This window comes from Melitaea cinxia, chromosome 15, assembly GCF_905220565.1.
Source record: "Melitaea cinxia chromosome 15, ilMelCinx1.1, whole genome shotgun sequence".
Classification (NCBI taxonomy): domain Eukaryota; kingdom Metazoa; phylum Arthropoda; class Insecta; order Lepidoptera; family Nymphalidae; genus Melitaea; species Melitaea cinxia.
In genome coordinates, this window is record NC_059408.1 from 8,295,920 (window position 1) to 8,322,307 (window position 26,388).

The 26,388-nt window shown below is 32.9% G+C and overlaps 1 protein-coding gene across 1 annotated transcript; it reads right to left on the minus strand.

Moving 5' to 3' along the window:
* Positions 1–695: 695 nt before the first annotated feature.
* On the minus strand, positions 696–24,415 carry LOC123660657 (the record flags this gene model as incomplete). Its single annotated transcript, XM_045595712.1, has 24 exons — positions 696–876; positions 3,470–3,677; positions 6,758–6,888; positions 7,288–7,427; positions 7,553–7,645; positions 7,769–7,880; positions 7,955–8,106; positions 10,557–10,665; positions 12,053–12,162; positions 13,146–13,275; positions 13,752–13,928; positions 16,302–16,403; positions 16,478–16,651; positions 16,787–16,997; positions 19,640–19,699; positions 20,092–20,222; positions 20,834–20,973; positions 21,072–21,164; positions 21,985–22,096; positions 22,176–22,330; positions 22,538–22,643; positions 23,425–23,546; positions 24,077–24,206; positions 24,294–24,415. Coding segments are annotated over 24 exons (3,201 nt in total), but the record flags the coding sequence as incomplete, so codon positions are not given.
* Between the last annotated feature and the right edge of the window lie 1,973 nt (positions 24,416–26,388).

The window sequence follows — 26,388 nt, forward strand, 5'->3', positions numbered from 1 at the left end:
GAGTAACTTAGGCTACTTTTATTTTAAAAATTTATTTATTTTATAACTCTACGAACTAAAAATAACTTTTTTATTAAATTCCACGCGGACGAAGTCGCGGGCACAGCTAGTATTTAATACGAAGTTACGACCAATTCTAAATGTAGATTCTGCAGAGAAAAATCAGAAAGAAACTCCACAGTTACTCCTTAAAAAAAAAAACAATTTGTAAAATTTTTGTCATAACTTGCATCACATTATTTTATAAATCGTATAATTATTTAACTCGCTGCTTATGAAATTTAAAAACTAAATTTATGAAACCAATGTTTCGTGTATTTATCTAAAAGATATCGCTTTTTCACAGTATCATCATCTTATTTCGTGATAGAAGGCCAGGAAATTATAGCCTAGTAAACAATCAAGTAAAGTAAGTAAAAGTAAGTATCTTCTCATTTTGTATTATCCATATATTTTATTAATAATAAGTATTCAAAGATGTGCATGAATATTAGCAAGAATTCTTAGACATTTAAATTTAAAAATATTTTTGCATCTTTTTCTGTGAAGTTTTTATTGTTTCTCTTTCGAAAGTTACGATTTTTTCATTTTGACGACGCATCCATAATAGACAAGATATTCTGAAATTAGGACATTAAAAACATTATTTTTATCCATATTAACAAAATGCTCACAATTCACATAGCATGATAAAGTTATAACCTGAGAGTAAGAAAATATATGATTTCAACGATACTAAGAATCGAAAACCCTAAGAACACTCCAAGTAATCCTCCGCAGTTCGCAAGGAAGTCTGTATAACCATATAGCTCTGAACGCTGCACTTTTATAAATTGTCGTTCTTTGAAGAAAATCTTTGTTTGTGTGTAGTAAGCACTGAAATAAAAATATTGTATGAGTACGATAAATAGCGACAACATAATAAACTTTTAAAAATTTTAATTAATTGTGGTAGACACATGTCCTAATTTATTTCTCAATAAACTTATTGTTATTAAGAAACTTGTAAGCACTCACAGAATGAAAGCTAAATGAACGAACCAGAAAGAAAGATTGTGTGATTAAATTGGACATTTATTGAATAATATTTTACGAAAAGAAACTTTAATGTAATACTAACCGATCTTAATCGGTTGTATCATCATCATCATTTCAGCCTATCACAGTTCACTGCTGGACATAGGCGTCCACAAGTTCACACCAAAAATTACGTGAATACATGTCTTTTGACCATAGTTACCACGCTGGGCGGGTGGGTTGGTGCAGGGCTGGCTTTGCTGCACCGAAGACGCTGCTGCCAGTCTTCGGCCTGTATACTTCAAAGCCAATAATTGGATGGTTACCCCGCTATCGGTCGGTTTTTTTAAGTTCCAATGTGGTAGTGGAACTGTGTAATCCCTTAGTCGTATCTTACGACACCCACAGGAAGAGAGGGGGTGGCTATATTCTTTACTACCGTAGCCACACAGCGAAATCAGTTGTATGGTTGCCACTAAAAAAAATCGTTATTTGAGCATTCTGTTGTTTTCTATTAACAAAATTAACTGCAACTATAATACTGAATGATTCAGTTCAGTCCGTTTAGGTTACTTCTCAGAAAATATGTAAATAATTTCAAATTTATTATAGGAAATTTGTGATTAACTTTGAAGTAATGATAGATTGAGACGAGAAGATTATATGAGTTTACCGGTTTTTTGTCATACTACTGAAGTGTGTACAACTATTGTTGTCAAACTCCAGAAGCATCACAAGCAAGTTGCAGACCTATACTCGCTGTCAATTCTCTGGCTCTTGTTGTATTATTCATCATAGAGAGGAGAATTATTTGGCTGTGACCATAAGTAAGGTTGACATACTTCTGCTACGCACTAAAGTGTTAATTGGGCTGCCTCAGATTTGAAGCAAGATTTTACCAGTTGTACCTACCTCAATTCATATCATTTTTTTTTTAAATATTTTCCCAACAAACATTTACGACGTTGAGTAGACGTTTTGGTGACAACTTAATGTTATTTAGTATAATCGTATAAACGACATTAGAACGTTTACTCGACGGCATTAGGGCCCATTTTATTCAACTTAAGGCGCTAAGAGTTTCGTGTAACAGTCATATAAATACCTATATAGTCGCATAGGAGTCATATACACGTTGGCGATTTGACTACATGTCATGTAATGATAGCTGTCGCGGCGTGTATTCGACTTCGTGTCGAGTAATGGCACACAATATGACGTTTATCTAACGTATTCGTTGTATTATTGTCATTTAAAGATGATACTTTTATATTGAACGAATGAAAAATTGTAACAGATTATAAACATAACACACACTAATTGAATTTGGCAGTTTTTTTGACAGCTGAGTTAAAATATTGTATTTTTTACTTTGTTGAGGTGATAAAACCATTTCATCAGTTACAAACCATTGTGCAATCAAATTTACTGATTAATGTGAGGTAACTTTGTAACAAATTTTTCATGCGCTTTTAAAATTTTAATGTTTTCGTATATTTTTATTAATAATTTATTAAGTGACTGCGTTATATGACAACTATATAACTTCCCGACGTATATACTGCGTACATATTGTAAATGTGTACGCCATGACAGTTGATTTAGGGATCAATAATAAAATAATAAAACGCCTAGCTAACTTATTTCAAATAATTTATATTTTCTGAACAGAAGAATTTACGAGACATATAACTTAGTTAAGTCTGAATAATACTTTTTTTTTAGATATACCCCACAATTATGATCCATATTTATGTGGATGTTGATAAGTTTTTATCGAAGATGGACTTCATCGAAATGATATGCGCACATTTGAAATGGCCGTGGTCATTATCAATTTTGTAATACTTTAGGATGTATACAAGTTACACTAGTACACTTATTCGACTTATATATAATGGTTACAAGTACTACGTGTAAACAATTACTATTCGTTTAGCAGATGTTTAAAAGGTAATTATATGACAAAATTAATAGTATTATGACGTTTACACTACGAAAACGTTTACACGACGAAAAGTTGTATATGTAAGTTGTATAGATGTCTTCATAGACGCTATTATATGACGATTGTAAAGAAATGTCGAAATAACGTCTATACGACAATGTTATACGACAAAAAATCTATACGTCTATTTGGACACATAATGCACCATAACATGACGTAGAGTTAAAAAAATACTGTAATATAACTTTAATAAGACTCAAAGTCATATAATTGTTTGATTATATGACAAAAATGTTTGTTGGGTTTACTAGCTTAATTCAGTTTACACTTGTTTGTACGGGTGTTAATAATAAATTTAAATTAACCAGGGATACACTGATCACAACAAGTATTAGTAAACTGTGAAAAATATCCTCATCATGATCAGCTGTAAATATGCGAACAGTTTACACACAACCTTATTATGGAATTCTGAAAGTGCAAGTTTCAATTCGATCTCCTTACTCTTGTTCTTCCTTTGATAAGAAATGGAGAGCTTTTAAGAACATTACAATATCGAAATCAGATTGCGATGTTTCAGCTTCATACTCTAAAGAGGTGCATGCGGGTAAACATATACATTTCTTGGCTACTAGACGAGCCTCTTCCAAAACGTCATCAGCATTTGTTCCTTCTTCCAAATAACTTTCGATTTCCACTGTTGCTAATTCCACTAGAAATAAAAAATGAAGTAATACTCAATTTATTACCCTTTTTACATTTTTTTTCCTATAGTAATTGTTTTCTAATTGTATGCACGTTGCATTATGTCCTACTAAATCCGATGCGTTGTACCGTACTATGGCATCTTTTTCTATATATTAATTATGCACCGAGCACTTCCGACCGCTCGTTTGCCGTGTCAGTGGCGTCTAAACACCGACGGTCGCAGGTTCGATTCCCGCTGATTTATACAAATATTTATGGGTCTCCCCACCGTGCCTCGCAGAGCACGTTAAGCTGTCTGTCCTAGTTGATATTATGTAGGTACACCTGATAGAGATCGTTACTCATAGTAAGGAATATAAACGCCCACCCGCATTGGAGCAGCGTGGTGAAGAAGCTTATGCCCAGCAGTGGACAGACTGAAGCGATGCAAGCACTTTTATCAATCAAATAATAGTAATAAACTTACTTCGTGCATTATTCAAGCAAGCTCGCTTTCCGATGGAGCACACTTGCATTTCTGGGCCATCTACGACAGAATTTAGGGTAAATTATGTTGTTATTTAATTTAGAGGTATAAGAAATATAGCTATCTCTTAAATTCAAATTCTTAATTTTTTGCTGCTCATTTAAAATTTTGTTTCTTGTAAAATTGATTTAAGGTATATTTCAGAAACTACATTTACATTTTGCTCTGTTTCATCAGTAAGAATTAATCTAATAATCTATTTTGAACAAAAAATAAAACCGTCCTAGAAGAAAATAACAATTAAATATTATTTAAGTTATAAATCTATAATATAAAAATGAGTCACTGAATGTGTTACTAAGCGCAAAACTCGAGAACGGTTGGACCGATTTCGCTAATTCTTTTTTTAAAATATTCCTTGAAGTACGAGGATGGTTCTTACGGAGAGAAAAATTCTAAAAAAAAAAAATTTAAATCTCCTGAAAAAGTCTAAAAACAACACTTTTCTATACTTCCATACAAAAGATTTGTGATAATACATAAAAGTCAATTTGAACTTTAATACCATACGATAAAGTTTGTGTTAGGCGATACGAAGTTCGCCGGGTCAGCTAGTCAACCTATATATTTACTAATTCTGTTAATTTATTTATACCATAGCAATGTGACAAAACCCATCTAAACCAACTCATATCTATCTATACATATAATAAAATGGTAAGAAAGTCAAAACTGTACATTGGATATTTTTTTAAAAGAATACTTGGGATGTGATCTACAATCGATACCGAAGCCAAATATATAGTTTTTAGAATTTTTGTCTGTATGTTTGTTTGTCTGTTTGTTTGTTTGTCTGTTTGTCTGTTTGTCTGTTTGTCTGTTTGTCTGTTTGTCTGTTTGTCTGTTTGTCTGTTTGTCTGTTTGTCTCTTTGTCTGTTTGTCTGTTTGTCTGTATGTATATCGGGATAAACTCAACAAGTACTGCCCGACCCGACATAAATACATATTTACTTCAAATTTGGCACGAATATTATTAAGAAGTCGGGTCAACATATAGGCTACATATTATCATGCTATCACCTACGGGGAACGAGCAGTGAACCTTTATTTCTTCAACGCATTCTGTAACAACGTGTAATCTAACGACGCATATTTGAATGTTGTTGTTATTATGTAAGAACCATGTCATAAGCTAGCTTCACACTATAAATAAAGACATTCTGTAGTATATTAATTTAGTATCAGCATTGCACCCGTGCGAAGCCGGAGCGGGTCGCTAGCATAAAAGTAAAATTAAAAATGATAAAAACCCGCTGACACAAATAATATTTTAAGCCTATTATAATTATTATCGTCACATATATTATGTAAGTTCAAATATTTTTATTTTCGAAGCGTCCTCGCCGCGTCGGGGTCCGCTAAAATTTATAAAGTATTTTTCCAACAACAGCTAAATAATTATTACGAATTAAGGTTAGGGTGTTTTTAAAATTTTAAATTTTACTTTTATTTTGTCCTTTTCAAAGTAGGTATAAATATTAGGAAGATATTTATAGTGATTAGTTAATTGACTTAGTAACTTAGGTACTAAGTATCATATTCGTTTTAATTTAGAATGGAAATTGAGTTGAATATATTAAAGTCAGAGCCCATCTTTAAAATTTAAACCTTACCCTAACCTGTCATATTTAAAGTCATGGCAGCCTAACCATATACTTTCAATATCATTGAGTAACACGGTACTAAACATCAAATCGATAGGACATATTATGAAAGGTAGTTAGAGCCTCTCATCGAGAGAACGAAAGTAACCGACATAGCCCACAGAATTAGCAAGTTGAAGTGGCAGTGAGTCATCTGTGTCGCAGGACCGATGGCCGTTGGAGTAGACGGGTCCTGGAGTGGAGTCCGCGTCTTGGACCACGCAGTGTGGGACGTCCTCCGGCCCGTTAGACCGAGGATCTACGTAAGATTACCGGTGTGGGCTGGATGAGGATTGAGGAAAACCGGGATGTCTGGCGTGAACTTCGGCCTATGTCCAGCAGTGGACTGCAATAGGCTGAACTGATGATGACTGATACTTTCAATATCATCGAAGTAACATGGTACCAAATTTCGAATCGATAGGACATAAGGGAGTTAGTTAGATCGCCTATCAACTAGAAAAGAGCTGGTGATCTTCAAAGGGCTGAACAGATTTTCATGAAACATGGCTAAGAACACCCGGGATAAAATTATGTATGGCACAAAAAAAATTAAATTGGGTCATCCGTTTGGGAGCTACGATACCACAGAAAGGTGTGTACACAGATACACAACAGACGCGTTAAACTTATAACACACCTCTCTTTTTGCGTCGGGGGTTAAATATATGAATAAATTTATAGCTAGGTACATTGCTAAGCTGTTTGAAATCGGCGTCAAGCCATTTAAAAGCACATTTGGTTTTGTTTAGAATGTTTTTTCTTCTTAAACTTCCTTGTTAATTTATTCCTGTAGGTATACATCACTAACTAAGTCTTCTTATATGTTAGAAGGTTTGGCACCTTCTAACATATATATACCGGTTTGTCCAATACAATATTTTGTTTGAAATTGTATAATGGCAAAGGACTTACGAGGCAAACCGAAGTGGACGCAACCGCATCTCACATAAGTAAAATTGGTAAAGCATTCGGTTTCACAATTTGTTTGTGTGTAAACTTTGAAGAATCTTAGGTAGCGCTCACTTGGAAAATAGCATTGACGTCTGTAAACGGATATAAAATTTTCAACTGTATGATACTATAGGAAATCAAAAGTTTTGTACATAATTATTTTATAGACAAGACAATAAAATAGAGATTGTACAAAAAGGCTTAGTAGTTAATTACAATAATTATAACAGTTACACTATTTTCATTCCACCTTACCGAACGACTGTAGGTACCATAATTATGTACCTACAAGTATTTTAACTACATTTGAGAGTCACAAATAATTGAACTAGTCGTAACTATGTACCAGTGTTTTTTTTTTTAATAGAACAGACAGTTTTAATTCCTAAAACTGTTAACTGTACGTTTACTCGTATATACAAGTATTATTTGCTTCGAAAATCTTGTACGCAGAAACAGAATATATTCCAGATAATATATTAAATTTCTACCTGATAGGGTTATAAGGTTTAAGCCCCTCGGAGGTTGTCATCATTTTCGGTTTTACAGCGACGACAACGTCTTGTCCTAATGGAATTCTAATATATTGCTGAGATAATCGCGGAAATTCTGCTGGATTATGTAGTACGACCTGTAATTCAATTTAGCACTACATATTAATTAATGTATTGCGTACATACTCGATAAAATTGTGTTATATTTTTAAGATAAAGATAAGTTTATTATATTGGTAGATATAGATCTAAATAGGATCACCTTGAAACCTTGCGTTGCTCCACTGCAAAGGTAATCAAAAAATTTTTTCGCCGCTTTTAACAAAAGAGTCAGTCCACCATTTTCAGCAGAGCCCTGAAAATTTTTATTACGAAGTTCAATCAAAAGTTTTTCCTTTATAAGTTACAAAATAATAAAGAGTTTGCAGTCATTTCCAGAGATTTGCAGTCATTATTTATTCATAAAGGTTATACTTACAATCCCTCTGTGTGGATAAGTTTCAAGCGGTGTGTTTGGTGGATATCCATTTTCTAAGGTCCAAGTCAGCGATTTATTAGAAGACCCATAATAATGATAATCACTGTTTAAACTTCAAAACAAAAAAAAATGAGTCAAATAATTCTATCAACATTCAATAAATTAAACAAAAGAGGTGAAAGTTACTTATCAATCCGTAACAATTCATCCGCACCTATTATGTTAAATGTGTAGCATAAGCCCTCTTCTGTGAGTATTGGTGAAAATAATGTTAAGTCACTTATTATTTTATTTTTAAACATAGTTCCTATTATAACATCGCCAATTTGTGGTGATACCTGATAAAAAAAAAGCTTTAAAATAGTTATTAATTTATTTTGTAATGTACCTAAATCATAAAATTGGTTTTCTTTATTATTGGTGTCATTAATATTGCTATTTACGCAATATCTATACTAATATTAAAAAGAGAAAAGTTTTAATTGTTTTTTTGTTCGCATTGAATAGGCTCCGAAACTACTGAACCGATTTGAAAAATTCTTTCACTGTTGGGAAACTACACTAATTGCGGGTGACATAGGCTATATTATACTTTCAAAAAAATTTGAGGGGAAAACTTGAAATTTTTGTTAAATACCCACGTGAAGCCGAGGCGGGATGCTAGTTAATTATATAAGAAGTGCTAATTTTATGATTTACATTATAAATTATATATAATGTATATAACTAGTAACTGTGACATACGTAACGTGTAATATTATTAAATTACATTAAACGCAACAGTAATGGACCTGTAAAAAGAGTGTTGCAGATACATTACAATGATTGGTTGGTTAAGAGAGTTTTATACATAAACAATTATAACAATCATATGGTTATTTATTTAATTTGAAACACTAACGGAAAGTAAGTACAACTACACTAAACACTTACATAATAATGAAAAAAACGTTTAAAGTGTATTTTTATTTCATTCATTCATTCATTACAGCCTATACAGTCCACTGCTGGACATAGGCCTCCACAAGTTTACGCCAAAAACAACGTGAACTCATGTGTTTTGCCCATAGTCACCACGCTGGGCAGGCGGGTTGGTGACCGCAGTACTGGCTTTGTCGCGCCGAAGACGCTGCTGCCCGTCTTCGGCCCGTGCATTTCAAAGCCAGCAGTTGGATGGTTATCCCGCCATCGGTCGGCTTCTTAAGTTCCAAGGTGGTTGTGGAACCCTGTTATCCCCCAGTCGCCTCTCACGACACCCACGGGAAGAGAGGGGGCGGCTAAATTCTTTAGTGCCGTAGCCGCACAGCACGTATTTTTTTTTTTTTTTTTTTTTTATTTATTTCTTCCCAATTATAGGTGAATACATAATTATTAAGAATCAAATATCAGGATTATAATGAAATTTAATTATGAACAAAAATCATTAAAACGTTACGTTTTTTCATCAGTTTTACTCACGGAGTAACTATATCATTTTTATAGTTTTTACACGTAACAATTCAGAATTATTTATTCAATTTACAGATAATTTGAGTAATTAACATATTACTGATGTTCATAATAGTTATGACATAATCATTGGTTGTTACGTATTAATTACTCGGAATGGGCCCAACCTAACGAAATGTTCCATCTTTTTAAGAATAGTTAATGAAGTTACGTAATATTGGGTAATAAATGAAGGTATTGAACAGATGATGAATATTTGCTTTCACCGGGGACAATCCATAATTTCGCCAGCTATATTATCGATAACTTCATATAATTATGTAGACTTTATGGGACATTATTCTTTTCATTCTTCAAGTATATCTATGAAATAGCTGGTAGTTTAATATCCAATGACTATATTACACACACTCACTAATGACTGAATGACACTGATTTTCTATCATATAACGATATAACAAAAACAACCATGTAGCTGGTTGTTAGTTGATGATGTCGGTTGTCTTGTGCGTAAGTCTACAGTTTACAATAAGTAGTGTTTAAAAAAAATGCACACAAAATTTCAAACTTCAAAGGAAAACATTTTATGACAATGCTACAATATAATAAATATTTTGGGCTAGAGTATAATCAGACTATGCTGTGTGGTTACGGCAGTAAAGAATATAGCCACCCCCTCTCTTCCCATAGGTGTCATAAAAGGATAACACAGTTCCACTTCCACCTTGAAACTTAAAAAGCCGACCGATGGCGGGATAACCATCCAACTGCTGGCTTTGAAATACACAGGTCGAAGACGGGCAGCAGCGTCTTCGGTGCGACAAAGCCAGCTTTGCGGTCACCAACCAGCCTGCCCAGCGTGGTGAATATGGGCAACACACATGAGTTCACGCCAATTTTGGCGCGCACTTGTGGAGGCCTATGTCGAGCAGTGGACTGCAGTAGGCTGATGTGATAATGATGATGATGATTTCTTATTATATTAATTATTAGTATTTAATTTATAAAATATTATAATATGATTATTATTTATGTTGATTTGTTAAACAAGCATATGCACGATACCCATAGTATACGGGTATCTCTGACATTTGCTCTTTCTCTCTGCTTTTTTATGTAGACGTTTATTTTGTCATTATAAAGAAACGATCTAGAAAGACTACCGCGCATAATCAAGAATTTTGTCAAGATTATATAAATACGTAATTTTGTGATACAAGAGATTTAATTAAAACTAAATTATTGTTTAATAGCTAAATAAAGAAAATATAAATTTTGTATACTTTTAACATAGACCCAACATATTTTTCTTATATTAGAAACCTTTAAATTGAATTACCTTTTTAATATTTTCAACAGTTTCATTTTCGAAGGAAAAATTTCGTCCACTTATCCACGAAGTAGCATCTTTATTACAGACTACCGTTATGTCTTCAAATATTTTTTCTCTGAAATTAAGGTTTTCAAATAAAGAACAGAGAAAAAATAAAAAAAATACAAAGTAACTAATAACAGTAATAATATAAAAACAATTTACAAAAAAATCCTACTATAAATATTTTTTTCATCTTGTCTCGCCACGTAGTATTGCATCCCAATCTTTGTAATGAATACTCTAAGATACCAATACTACTTGGCACTGTCGAATCGTCAGTACTGCTTAGCTTATTCATTGTTATAATAATATTGAATCATTCTCCTTCTCGTCATTAGACAGCGGAGCTTTAAATACATGAAACTTTGAAACTTAATATCATATTTATTAATAGAAATAATTAAAAAATAAAAATTAAAAAAAAATATTTTTTAATAGTGCGTAAACTACAACTATGTATGTAATAATTGTGTTTGCTCGCAAACGAAAAAAAAACCGACTTCAATTACATCGACGAGTAATACAACGTAGATCGACGAAAAAATAGTCAAGTAACTACGCGTTATCAAAGATTACTCAAAAAGTAGTAATCAGATCTCAATAAAATTTATATGTGACCACATGATAAACATCAACTTTCTCTTCCAACTTCTCTTTCCAACAAAAAAAGAATTATCAAAATCGGTACATCCAGTAGAAAGCTATGCGGTATAATACAACGCAGGTCGACGAAAAAAGCGTCAAGTAAAAACGCATTATTAGATATAACTCGAAAAGTAGTTGTTAGATCTCAAATAAATTTAAATGGGTGGTCCCATTGACACACACCACCTTTCGATTAAATGAAAATTTGTCGAAATCGGACCACACGGTCAAAAGTTCTGATGTAACATACATAAAAAAAATACAGTCGAATTGAGAACCTCCTCCTTTTTTGGAAGTCGGTTAAAAAGATATAACATCTAAGTAATGTTGAATATAGTATTACCAATATTTGAATTTAGTAATGCAATCCAATTTATGTATATATATTCTTTATTGCACTCAAAAAATACATGTCAAAACATAACATAATAATAAACTTTCTGGCACAGGTGGACTTATCTCTGAAAGAGATTTCTTCCAGTCCTTTTTTTTTTTTAACTTAGAACTAACATTACAGTAACCCAATGCGTTAGTTAAGTTTATCACAACAAGTAACATTAAATTTAACAAACAATTTAAACAATTCAATAAAAACAAAATAATCAAAAAATATAAAATAATCAATAAATATAAAATAATCAATAAATAATCACACTTAAAAAAATGTCTTCCATGATCACGAATAAGTACTTTATATAGCGAGGCAAACAGTGCAAGAATATTTACTTAAGAACAAGAAAAATAACACAAAAAAAGATGATTAATTGATTGTTTTGCAGTTTTTTATTTTTATTTAGTTGTATGAATCAACTTACTCTTCTGGTGAGATGGTATTTCTTTCACGTAAATAGTAATATTCGGTATAGTTAAACACTGTTTGCATCACTTTTATTTCTGGACATAATGTCACAGCTGGATAAGGAATCTGAAAATATAAAATTGTTTCACTATATTTGTAACATACACAACATTTCCTTTGTAATCATCTATTGTACAAATAAATAAAATTGGAGTGTATGTTTGTAATATTAAAATAACCGCTTTTTACTAAATGCATACGAGTATGTATAACGGTACATATACCAAAATAACATTTTTTACAATTTTTGTCTGTATGTCTGTCTGTTTGTTCCAGCTAATCTCTGAAACGGCTGAATCGATTTTGACGGGACATTTACTTGCAGATAGCTGGTGTAATAAGGAGTAGCTTAGGCTAATTTTTATTTTAGAAATTTATTTATTTTGTAACTCTGCGAACTGAACAATTTTTTTAATTCCACGCGGACGAAGTCGCGGGCACAGCTAGTCTAATTAATATCTAATATAAACTTATATCATACTTTAAACTTAGTTATACGTGTATTTTATGTAACATTTGAATATAAATGTTAGTTACCGTAATAAAACACTGCGTTGAAATTTAATTAATTGATAGATAATTAATTGATAGATAGCTTTTGCCCGCGACTACGTCCGCGTAGTTATGAAGATATGCATTACCATTTAGATGTTTAACGCAAATTATTTTTTTATTTCAGTGACTTTAACTTGAAATGTTTATCACACTGAATAACTTTTTAAAAGGCACAATTTAATATAATTTAATAGTTATGTTTATAAAACCTTCTATACACCACATTTTTAGTTTTATTATCAGTCTGCATCAAAAATAACCTATCAGGCGAACTTATAGCTACTGTATGTGTTTCATACAAACTATCAACCCCAATTAAACGCCCTTAGCGGTAGAATATCGCAAAATTCGTTCTTAGCGAATGTCTACGTCCTCTAAAGAGCCTATTTGCCAAATTTCAAGTTTGTAGGTGTTATAGTTTCGGAAGTTTCGTGATGACTGAGTGACCTTTCGCTTTTATATATATATAGATATACATTACATATTACACTTACTTGCCACACTGGTGTAGCAGTTTCTGCAAAGCTGACAATGACAGGGCTATTGTTCCACTTTAACCACACTTTATGTATAAGACCAGCGCAGAATAGAACACTCAAAGTGATCATTAGAAGCCAAAAAATTCTAAAAATAACCATATAATAGATTTGTAATCGCTACGTGTTAGTTTAATTACAGTATCTGATAAAATGTATTAAAGAGTTTGGTTTTAAACAATATAAATATGACGCCGCGTTGGTGCAACGGTTACAGCCATGGATTGTGCCTGTTGCGCTGGTGGTTGCGGATTCGATCCCCGCACATTACAAACATTTGTGTTGGCCATACAGGTGTTTGCCATGGTCTGGGTATTTGTGCAGTCCTTGTGGGTGTCCCCACCGTGCCTCGGAGAGCACGTTAAGCCGTCGGTCCCGGTTGTTATCATGTACACCTGATAGCGATCGTTACTCATAGTAGGGAATATATCCGCCAACCCGCATTGGAGCAGCGTGGTGGATTAAGCTCTGATCCTTTTCCTACATGGGGAAAGAGGCCTATGCCCAGTAGTGGGATATAACAGGCTGAAGCGAAGCGTAATAAAAAGATGTAACGTTATTTACTTTTCGACCATAGTCCGATCTTTTTCTCCGATATATTTTAAGCAATGCAGATGAGTGTCTTGCAAATATTGTATAATTAAGCTATTTTTTTCTTCCTTGTTTTTAACATTAGCCATTGCTGGCGGCTTAGTATATTTTTTGATTCTCTTATCTTGCACAGATCCCTTTCCTTTAGTTCTGGAAAAATCGATAGATAATATTTTCATCAATAAACTTTAATAAGTTATTGTAGATTAGTTAGTAAGACAAAAACGTGGGGTGCCAGAATCATCGGCAAAATCGGTAACATTCTCGAGATGAATTCTCCTGGGCAACGTAATTTTCGTGAACGTAGTCAACGTAGTCTTCTGTGATGGACACGAAAGCGCTGGGGCTGTAGACCGCTGGTATATTTGGACTATAGGGTACTGAGGGAGGGCTATAATCACTCCAGATGATCAATTGTGTATTTTTTAAAAACTTTTGTGATGTTTATTTTTATATTTACCTCGAAATAATATAAAGGTACGTACCTCGACTCTTTGCGCATGATGACAACGAACGACTGTTCATAGTTGGTAATTTGCAAAGGCGTGTCAATGTGGTTTAGGTTAATTTCCATATTTCGTCTCATCAAATGGGTCTTAAGTAAAACACTAGACTAACAAATAAGTTTAGTCTATACAAATAAATAAAATTGGAGTGTCTGTTTGTAATACTAATATAACCGCTTTTTACTAAATGCATATGGATGTAACACACTAAATATACCAAAATAACATTTTTTTTTTAATTTTTGTCTGTCTGTTTGTTTTTCTAATCTCTGAAACAGCTGGACCGATTTTGACAAGACTTTCACTTACAGATAGCTAGTGTAACAAAAAGTAACTTAACTTACTTTTATTTTAGAAATTTATTTATTTTATAACTTTGGCGAACTGAACAATAATTTTTTTGTTCAATTCCACGCGGACGAAGTCACGGCCACAGCTAGATATCTATAAAACATATATTTTAGCAAATTTTTAGTGCGTGAGAAGTTTATATTTTTGTAACTGACTCGTTGGTAAAGTACTAAAACACTAATAGGTTTAATTATGTATAAAATATAATAAAATGAAATATATTTAGGCAATTTTTATAAAAACGGCTCTATAATTATTACTGAAGCTAGTCTGCCTGTTGCTCTGTGTGTATTTGAGTGCGCATTACAAACAAGTACTGATAGAATTTTATTTACATAATATCGTGCATCATATAATTTCTAAGTAGCTAAATATTAATTCTTTATTCAAAAACTAGCTGTAAGAGAGACAGAATTGTAAAATAAATACATTTCTATACTTAATAAAAATAGCCTAAGTTAGGCCTTATTACATCAGCTATCTGCCAGTTAAAGTCCCGTCAAAACCGGTCTAGCCGTTTCAGAGATTAGCCAAAACTAACAGACAGACAGACAGACAAAAATTGTAAATATGTTATTTTAGTATATGTACCGTGTATACATCCATATGCATTTAGTAAAAAGCGGTTTTTTTAATATTACAGACACTCCAATTTCATTTATTTGTATAGATATGACAAACTTTCTATTATTTCTTTTTATTACTTTTGAGTTACGAAAGAGTTTTAATATCCGAATGTTAGGTATCTAGTTTCAATAGTTTGAGCTTGATGATTATGAAAAAGTTAATTTGTATTCGTTATTTTATGTAAGTACATATTTACATACTATTATGAAAAGTATGTGTTAATCACTCTTCTGTGATACCTTCAGCTATCTAAATAAATATATATTGCAATGTTTCATCCCATTCGATTCAGTAGCTATTTGTATGAAATAAAACATTCATCCATGCATCCATCAACTCATCTTTCGCTTACATTGCATTATTAGCAATACTTAACATTATTATCTGCTATCAACAGTGGCCAAATGCCTCTCAGCCAGTGCGTCAAATATTGTTGATACTGACTTTTACCCTCGCATGCTGAAGAAATCTTTATTCTGGGCTTATATCTAAGGAGTTTAGTTGCAGTTAGTTTATATAATTGTGTTTGCTCGCAAACGAAAGAAACCCGATTCCAATTACATCGAATACAACGTCGGTAGACAAAAAAAGTAGTCAAGTAAATAGGCATTATTATAATGCAAAAAGAGCTCGTCAGATCTTAATAAAATTTAAATGGGACTAAACTATGAGCACTAACTTTCGAAACTTTTCTTTTTTCGGAAGTCGATTAAAAATGTATAAAGGCTTATTTGCGTGGAGAAAGCCTACCGTCTCATCAATAAATTGTGAACCATTCATTGAAATATTTATTAAATATAAATAAATCCAGTGTACAGAGCATTATAATTTTATGTATTAATTGTAATAGATTAATTCATAGTAAAGTAGCACCATTTTAACAATAAATGCAAAGCGTGTGCAAAACAGCGTTTAAGTAAGTTTAAAAAGTTTTCAAAGATGCGACCAAATAGATTATTATATAATGTCGTGCTTGAATATTACGTTTTGCTACTGAGACAATAAGTATTATAATATCTAGTTAAATTAATAAATATGTAGGTCTTTTAGTTTTTCAGGTTTATTCGTCAAACTCTCGGCATTCTCCTTAAAAAATTTACGTTTTTTTGCCTGACGCCGTTTCCATAATAGGCAAATTACCCTGAAATCATAAAAAATGCATTTAAAATATATTTTTACATAAAAAAAATAGTAACATAAAGTAACAGTATCAACCTGAGAGTAAGGAAGTATATGATTTCAGCGACACTAAGAATAGAAAAACCCATGAAAAGTCCAAGTAAACCTCCGCAGTTTGCAAGAAAGTCTGTTTGCCCATAAAGTTCTGAACGCCTTGAAGTAATAAATTGTGCCTCTTTAAAGAAAATCATTACGCGCGCAAATACAAGACTGAAATGAAAACGTTAGATCAGGTACTCTACTCTACACTTCTAAATCCACATTATTAATACCGATCACAGATCTAACTTTTATTTATTTCAGTATACAACATGATCAGTAGTTATACTAAGTTTTGTTTCTTACTCTTTGTCGTCATCATCTAACGGAAAATTGTAGGCTTTAAACAGGGCTTTAAAATCAAAATCAGCTTGTGATGTTTCAGCTTCATATTCTATAGAAGTGCAAGCGGGTAGACATTTACATTCTGCGGCTACTCGACGTGCCTCTCCTAGAGTGTCGTTGCTACTCATTTCTTCGTCCAAACGACTTTGAATTTCAACTGTGACTAATTCCACTGAAATCAAAATGTTTTAGGTTAAATGAAAACTAAATGTTCAAAAAGAAATATATAACATTTCCTGAAAGCTAAATAAATATACATGATGTTGTTACAATTATATTAATTTCCTGCATTAGTAATTTACTATTTTCCTTGACTGGAAGACTCCGCTACGCAGCATTTGCGTTTAGGAAATTTTAACAATCGACCGACGACGTTGCAGTAGCAGTTAGTAATAGCTCAATTGATATATTAGGGCATCCTTAAATTACGTCACATAAATTACACGTACACATTACGTTACATTTTTTAATACTTACTATTAGATGTAGGTATTGTATTTCAAAATATGATGTTACAAAATTATGGTCCCCTCCCTACTCCTTGGCAAACAATGTTACACTGCTTCGACCCCCTACCGCCCCTAAAGGTGTGATCTTATTAAGTATAATGTCATAAAACGCGCACAAAGAGCTATCATTGTTTAAGCCGTATCGTTATCCCACTGTATTGTTATACAAATAGTCCCGGGTCTTGACGGTGCGCCAATTACTAGTAAAAACCAACATACACTTCTTGAATACCATCCGTCATTGTCAGACGCCAAAAGGCGGTTCAACCTATGCAATGTAGTAAATTTTCCTCAAGTTTCTCAGAAAGATTCTTTTGCAGCTTGGGTGGCTACTTATACAACAAAATTAATAGATTTCTACCTATATTCAACCTCACTAAAATATGTGTAAACAAAAATTAACTGACTGGTTACAGAGGTTGAACTATGATGATACTGAGGCGATTCTTTCTGCCCTGACTTAGCACTCGCAGTTTCGCACGCACCCACACGTACACGCACACTCACATTCAACATGCACACTAATTAATCTATGTTGTACCGTCATACAGGCGACGTATGAGTATGTGCCAAAAATGGCGTGAACTTATGTGTTTCGCCCATAATCACCACGCCGCGCTGGGCAGGCGGGTTGGTGACCGTAGGGCAGGCTTTATCGCACCGAAGACGCTGCTGCCCATCTTCGTCCTGTGTATTTGAAAGTCAGCAGTGGGATGGCTATCCCGCCATCGGTAGGCTTTTTAAGCTCCAAGGTGGTAGTGGAACTATATCCCTTAGTCGCCTCTTACGACACCCACGGGAAGAGAGCGGGTGGCTATATTCTTTACTGCCCTAACCACACAGCAATATATAAGTACATAAATTCGCTATCTCATAATTATATTGTTTGTTAATGCCCGTATTAATAATAATTGAAATGTTCTTTATTAAGGGTGGAAACACAGGCATAGAGCCTAGCTTAGGCGCCAGTCTCCCACAATATTAATGCTCATATTATGTAACTATCAAATGTCATGCTTACAATATTCTGGTGAGAAAAGAAATAAATCTTATTATTTTTAACCGATTTCAAAAAAGGAGGAAATTACTCAATTCGACCGTATATATATTTTTTTATGTATGTTCGGGGATAACTCCGTCGATTATGAACCGATTTTGATAATTCTTTTTTTTTTGGAAAGAAGATATCCCTAGTTTGGTAGCATGATAAGGAAACCAGGATCAGATGATGGGATCCCAGAGAAATCGAGCGAAACTCCCGAAAATCCGCATAACTTTTTACTGAGTGTACCGATTTTGATTATTTTTAATTTAATCGAAAACCGGCGTTTATCATTTGGTCACATTTAAATTTCATCGAGATCTGACTATAACTTTTGGAGTAATCTTTGATAATGCGTATTTACTTGACTATTTTTGCGTCTACCTACGTTGTATTACTTGTCGATATAATTGAAGTCGGTTTTTCTTCGTTTGCCCGCAAACACAATTATTATTTTTATTAGTGTAATGTCCTACGGTCTGTTGCTGTGTGGTAATATTGCAAATATTAAGACTATATTTATTTTGCGTCATTGTGCTTGCTCGCAAAATTGAAAACCAACTTCAATTACATGGACCACTAATATAACTTATGTAGGCGATAAAATAGTCAAGTAAATAAGCAGTATTAGAGATAGCTTAAAAATACTAGTACATGACAAGCACCACCTTTCGATTAAATAAAGAATCATCGAAATCGGTCCACCCAGTACAAAGTCGTGATGTTATCCACATAAAATAGCAGTCGAATTGAGAACCTATATATTTTCGAGTATTAATTTATTTTATTATAAACCTACTTATTTTGTGAAATCGGTTAAAAAAAGAACTATTCGTGGCATTTATAATGTATAAGCCCGATTCCTTATATGAAATGATTTTAAAAAGATAGATAACAATTGTCTTAGAGTGCATTTGTAATATTATGAATGTTCACTAAATTTTAATTAAATTGACATAATAAAAATATCGCAGTATAAAAAAACGAGTGTGCTTTAGACCACACGACTGAAGTAATACTTCGTAAAAACGTAACTAGAGAGAGCTCTTTCATCTTCACTAACATATATCTCCCTCTCAACTTCCGTTCGTTTCGGCCGATCACACTTTTCGTAGCGCTTTCGTCACGCATTCACCTGCTTACTTCCCAAGTCAAGCGTGCATAAAAAAAAATTTACTTCAAAAATACAAAAAGGAATTACTAAATTGAAACTTTAACTCAAATTTTACTCACAAATTAAAAATGAAATGAAAATTTACTCACTCTCTGCATTGTTCATACAAGCTACACTCCCTGCGTTACACACTCGCATTTCTGGGCCATCTAAAAATAAAAAATAAAATTTAGGTTAAAACATGCATAGCGAGGCTGCAAGATATGAGATTTAGTTTTACGTTCAACAAGAGCTTTAATTTATTCTGCTGACGACACATGAATCTTTTACATGAGTGTTAAAGAAAATTTTCATTGGATATATATTTTGCCGCTAATTTTTCTATTTATATTAATATATTTATTTTTTTCACTGTTTCACGTAATTAGAAATTATCAAAACTTGTTCCGTTTGAAAAAAATAATAATATCGACTGTCTGTTCTACAAAACGCTTAGAAAATAAATATTTTATTAATATTAAGTACATATGTAGATATGTCTAAAATTACTAAACAAACGGAATAATGTTTATAGGTTTTTAGTTATTGACAAAACACTCACGTGGCATGCCGAAATGGACGCAACCGCATCTTGCATTAGTAAAATTGGTTAGGCATTCCATGTCACAATTGGCCTGTGTGTATACTTTATAATATTTTAGATAGCGTTCACTTGGAAAATAGCACTGGCGTCTGCAATTGTAAAATTTTAGACGTAGAATCGAAAAAAGTTATAGTTAGTATTGTACTTAGTTATGATATACTTAGACAAACGCTCTGGCGTAATGGTGCATCCCGGGTTCTGTTTCCGCTTGGAGTGAATATTTGTCTTTATACAAATATTTATTTCCGGTCTGATTGTTAGACCTTGTGGGTCTCCCCACCGTGCCTCGGAAAGTACGTTAAGCTGTCAATCACGGTTGTTATCAAGAACACCTGATAGCAATCATTACTCATATTAGGGAATATATCCGCCAACCTGCATTGGAGCAGTGTGGTGGATTAAACTCTGGTGCTTCTCCTACATGGGGAAAGAGGCCTATGTCCAGCAGTGGGATATTATAGGCTGAAGCGTATGTTATACTTAGTTACCATATATGTTGTATACTTAGTTACTATATTTGTTCAAGAAACAGAAAGAAACTTGAAAAATGTCATTACGAGATTCTAAGACGAAGGGTTTCAAGTATTTTGTTGAGATTAACTATTGTATAGAGAAGTTTAAGATGAACAGACAAAGTATACATGTATGAGGGTCTCGATACAAAATATATTTTTAATAATTTTTGGAATGTTTTTGTTACCCGATCGGATCGTAAGGTTTGAGACCGTCAGATGTTGTCATCATTTTCGGTTTGACAGCTACAACTACTTCTTGGGACAGAGGAGATCTGAAATATTGCTGTGACAATCGCGGTAGTTCCGCTGGATTATGTAATAGGATCTGTAAACATTAATCAGTATTAGAAGCTTGATAATACGTCACATGTGCTATTTTATGATGACTGTCGTCATAGAGTAAAAATAAATTTCCTTAGTCACCTTAAAACCTTGCACGGGGCCTCTGCAAAGATAATCGAAATCCTGTTTTTTAGCTCTTAATAAAATCACTAATCCAGCTGTTGCGCCATAACCCTGTAAAATATTACATTAGTTTGCTGCTTGCTGCTTACATGCTGTGTGGTTATGGCAGTAAAGAATATAGCCACCCCCTCTCTTCCCGTGGGTGTCGTAAGAGGTGACTAAGGGATAACATAGTTCCACTTCCACCTTGGAACTTAAAAAACTTAAATGGCGGGATAACCATCCAACTGCTGCCTTTGAAATACACAGGCCGAAGACAGACAGCAGAGTCTTCAGTGTGACAAAGTTAGCCCTACGGTCATCAACCCGCCTGCCCAGAGTGGTGGCTATGGGCAACACACATGAGTTCACGCCATTTTTGGCCCGAATTTGTGGAGATCTATATCCAGCAGTAGACTGCGATAGGTTGAAGTGATGATGATTATAATGATGAATGATTTTCTTTTAAAAGTAAATATTTCAATTATATTTTATGTTTCAAGGGTGGCAAACACGTATTCAGCCCACTATGTTAAGCGGTTACCATAGCTGCTTGCAAAGCTAGAAGCATTGCAAGCGCACTGCCGAGCCTCTCTACCTTCCTCTGGAGCTCTAACCACATTACTCACGACTGAAATACAACAAACACTACTTAAGAGCAGTATTATTTGGCTGCAATCTTCCTTAAGGTTACGATACTTCCCCAGTCAGGCTACTTCAAATTTTGAGCAGAATATTTTCAGCTGTTCTGGGGCCCTGGGACAGTGTAGGACATTGAAGTAGGTAGAAGGTAACTTTTATAATGCTAACTTGTATTATTGCATTCTATAAATTTCTTATTAAAGTAATTGAGCATATGATATTACTACATTTGTACAAAGATTATACATACAGTCCCTCTGTGTGGATACGTTTCAAGCGGTGTGTTTGGCGGATATCCGTTTTCTAAGGACCAAGTTTGCGTTTTATTTGACCGCTCCAAATACTCGTAGTCAGTGTTTAAACTTTAAAAACATATCAAACAATATTATTATGTAATAAATCAAATAAAAACTAAAAAACGTATTTAACATGGTAAGTTACTTATCGATCCGGAAAAGTTCATCAGCTGCCATAGTGTTAAAAGTGTAGCAAAGACCCTCTTCTGTAAGTATTGGTATAAACAAATCTGAGCAACTGTTTTTCGGTACGTCTTTCCATTTACATGCGATAAGAACATCGCTTATGTTTGGAGAAAGCTAAATGGAAAAAATATAACTGAATTTATTCCTTGAACAAGATTCTTTTATTCACAAATGTAATGAATTTGTTATTTAATAGTAAATATGAATGTTATTTTTAAATTATACTTTAATGCATTGCTATTTCCATGAAAAATAAATAATTTTGAATTTAAATTTTATAACGTATATTATAATTTTGAAATAATTGGTTATCACTTGTACCTCTTTAATATTTTCAATAGTTTCATTTCCAAGAGAATATTTCCTTCCGTCTGCCGGAGCAAGATGAGTATCACAGACTAAAGACACGTCTTCAAACAAATTACGCCTTAAAGTTAATAATTTTCACATTAATATAAATATCTTAGTGAATGTTAACACAAATAAAAAAATGGTTATTAAGAATCAAAGATGTAGGTACTTAAGTAATGTACCCTTAAGGTGGGTGTAATATATTTTTTAACTGACTTCAAAAAAGGAGGAAGTTAAAAAATATACTGTTTTTTAACTTCCTCTGACTGTTTTTTTTTCTGTTATCTCATTAATTTTTACGAGGTGTACCGATTGTGATGATTCTTTTTATTTTTAATCGATATTTGGTACTTTTCATGTGGTACGATTTAAATTTGATCGAGATTTGCCGAGTACTTTTTGAGTTATCCTTAATAATGTGTATTTAATTGACTGTTTTACCGACTGTTGTACCTACATTGTATTATTTGTCAGTGATTACACCGACAAATAATACGATGTAGGTACAGATAAAGTAAATTCAATTTCATTTTCAAATAAACACAGCTATCATAAAGCGAGATGAGCAGCGCTGCATGTAATTTTAAAGTTGTATTAGTATCGAGAGGTCCGGTTCAATATGTAGGCTTCACTATAACTATTTTAATGGACGTAACTCTGGAAAATAAAAAAAAATCCTTCCGTTCCAGCAACTTGTGATTTGAGTATAAAGAAAACATGAAACTAAAGCTAAGCAAAATTCTCATATAATATGTTTTGAATCAAACTATATATGGCCTACGATTTATGAATAATCTAACAATGCTTATATTATTTTCATTATAATATTAGTACATATACAGTTTTATTATACTTACTCCTCTTCTGTGAAATTTCCGGAGGTGCTTTGATTTTGATTGAGATGATAAAAATAAGTAAAATTAAATTTCGTTTGTCGGGCTTTCGTTTCAAAACATATTGTTACTGCTGGGTAAGGGATCTGCAAATTTAATATTTTTGTAACTGTTTTATATTTTAAATTATTGTCATTGCTATTACAAAATCTATGGATATTCAGTCTCTTACCTTAAAAACGAACTTTACTTTCTTGCTTACTTACTGTGGTCTGGGCGTTTGTGCAGTTTATTGTGTGTTTCCGGGCCCCGGACACAAAAGTAAATCCAATTGAGCCCCGTTGAGTTTGAGGCGTTTATTCATTTGTTTATTTACCATATGTCTTAATGGACAAAAATTGTTTTATATCTATTTTAGTTTATTAAAAAAAAAACGCAAACGGGTTAGCTGAAAATTCCTGGCCTTTATTTTGAAAATTCGACCAACCAACATTTAACCCAGATTTTCAGCAGACAACCCTGTATCGTCTTATTCGCAAGCGAACATAAAATAATTTTTATCCATTAAATAAATAAATAATGTATTATGACTTTTGGATCTTTTATATGTTTTTTTTTTTACATTTAGGGATACTGAATTTCCGCTTTATGTTAAGTTTTTTTTTTTTTAAATTACCTGCCACACTGGTGTAGAATTTTCTGCAAAGCTCACAATGACAGGGCTTTCGTTCCATTTTATCCATACTTTGCGTATCAGAGCAGCACATAGTATAACACAGCAAGTGAACATGAAGAGCCAAAATATTCTAAAAATAATATATATCATTTTATTGAATTCACTATAATTACAACTTCTTTTCACAATAAATTCGAACGAATAGGACGGTGTTTACTTTTCGACTGAAGTTCTTTCTCTTTCTCCGATGTATTTTAAGCCATGAAGATTAGAGTTAGCTGTATAATCAATCAAATATTGTTTAATCACGCTTATTTTTCCTCTTTTGGTCTTCACGTTACCAATTACCTCCGACGCAGCATTTTTTTCACCAAAGTTATCTTGAATATGATCAACGCTGTTGGATCTAAAATTGTACTAAAGTGTTATTGAAGACTAATTTTCATTTTAATTTTATAAATAATTAAGATATTATTTTATATTGCGTCGTACTAAATTACACAATTAAAAAAATGAGATAAAATATTGGAGGCTTTAATGTAAATTTTGTTGTATTAAGCTAAGATCCTTCTCCTACATGGAGTAAGAGGCCTACACCCAGCAGTGGGATGTTACAGGTTAAATCGTAATATAAATTTTAAGTATTTTATTATTTAAAATAATTTTAATTATATTCATATTTAAAAAGAAAAGTTGTTTTTATGCACCTCGAGTGTCGCTTCATGGTGACAACTAATGACTGATTAAAATGGACTTTTGAAGAGAAATGTACAGTTTGGGCTCGGTGCACATATAATAGTCACATATGTAACCATTACAGTAAACCCTTGGGATACCTTTGTTTATTACGAAATTAGAAATATTACTGAGAACTACGCATTTGATTATGACATGAACATTAATAGACACATTATACATACCGTATGTCATAGAATAGATAATTGAAAAAGGAGGAGCGTTGATGTTTAATTAAAACCGAGTCGCGCTCAACTTAATTATGCTTTCCAACGTAGGCCAAGAGCCTGTGTGGGTCAGACCTTCGTCATTTTAAATAATTATGTGGCCAGTAGACGAAAAAAATATGTTAAAAAGCTCAAAGTTTCTCATTGTCTGGCCAGGGGTTGGAACTGCCGAGCGGTCCTGCTACTGAGGAAGTATAATAGCTGGGTCACATATATGAAATTCAGCTTTATATTATTACGTAAGTTACAAAAGTTTGGGGATACATTGTTATAGATTCATTATTATGTTTATGGCGTTATTTGGTTTCTACCTGTGTTGAGAGCATCTGCTGAGAATATTCCAGCTTTCATAAAATAATGAAGGTTTTACCCTCACGGGCTCATTGACTATTATGTTTGATACCTTGCATTAAATAAATAGAAAAGTAACTTAGATACTGCTACACCCAATACTATAGAGTGGAGGCCTTCTCTTCGATGCAGGAGAAATTTCGAAACTCAATCCGCCACGTTGCGTTGGTCCACTTTGGGTTATTGGATAATTTCCCTGGCAAAAATAGTCATTGTTAATAAATGTTTATGATTTCAAATGAGACCGATTCCTTTTAGTATTCTCAGTAGGACAAAAGGGTTACTACTCACAAGGCTACCATCCAAACTGAAAGAAAAATTTGTTCAAATGCCATAATCCGCTCGGAGCAGAAATCCAATTCACAAGAAATGTCATTATTACGATTCCAGCACAGACGACTGAAATGCCCAAACATAATATTTACAAAATGTGATTTGTGAACTAACAAGATATTCTGATTTTTTTGAAAAGTACCTGTCCAACTCTGCGTCTTGCACAAATGTACTAAAGAGGTTTTTAGTCTGCTTTTAGCCTACAGGCTAACTAACAGCTCCTTATAACATTACAGTATAATATAATGGCAAATATACCTACACAGCTATCCATCAGAAACAAAATATCAACAAATATGTTATCAAAAATATATAGAAATCATATTGTCATGTTAACATTTATTTACCGTTTCACCTTCAAGATAATGTGGCACCTTAAGATGTTACATGGGTTTCCTGCGGGAAAAAACGGCCTATTTTCAATATTTTAAATTTATTTAAAAATGAAATATTTAATTCAAACTTTTTATTATCTTAAAAGAAAACAAGTTTAAAATACATATAAAATTTAATTCTTCAATTCGAATTTTATTTTATTATATCGCTAGATATAAAACGCTAGATTTCGTTTTATTTCATTTACAAACTCAAATAAATTTCAACATACTTTACAATAGCTTATCTTATAAACGCTATATCTAATCACAAAACAAATAAGGGGATCTA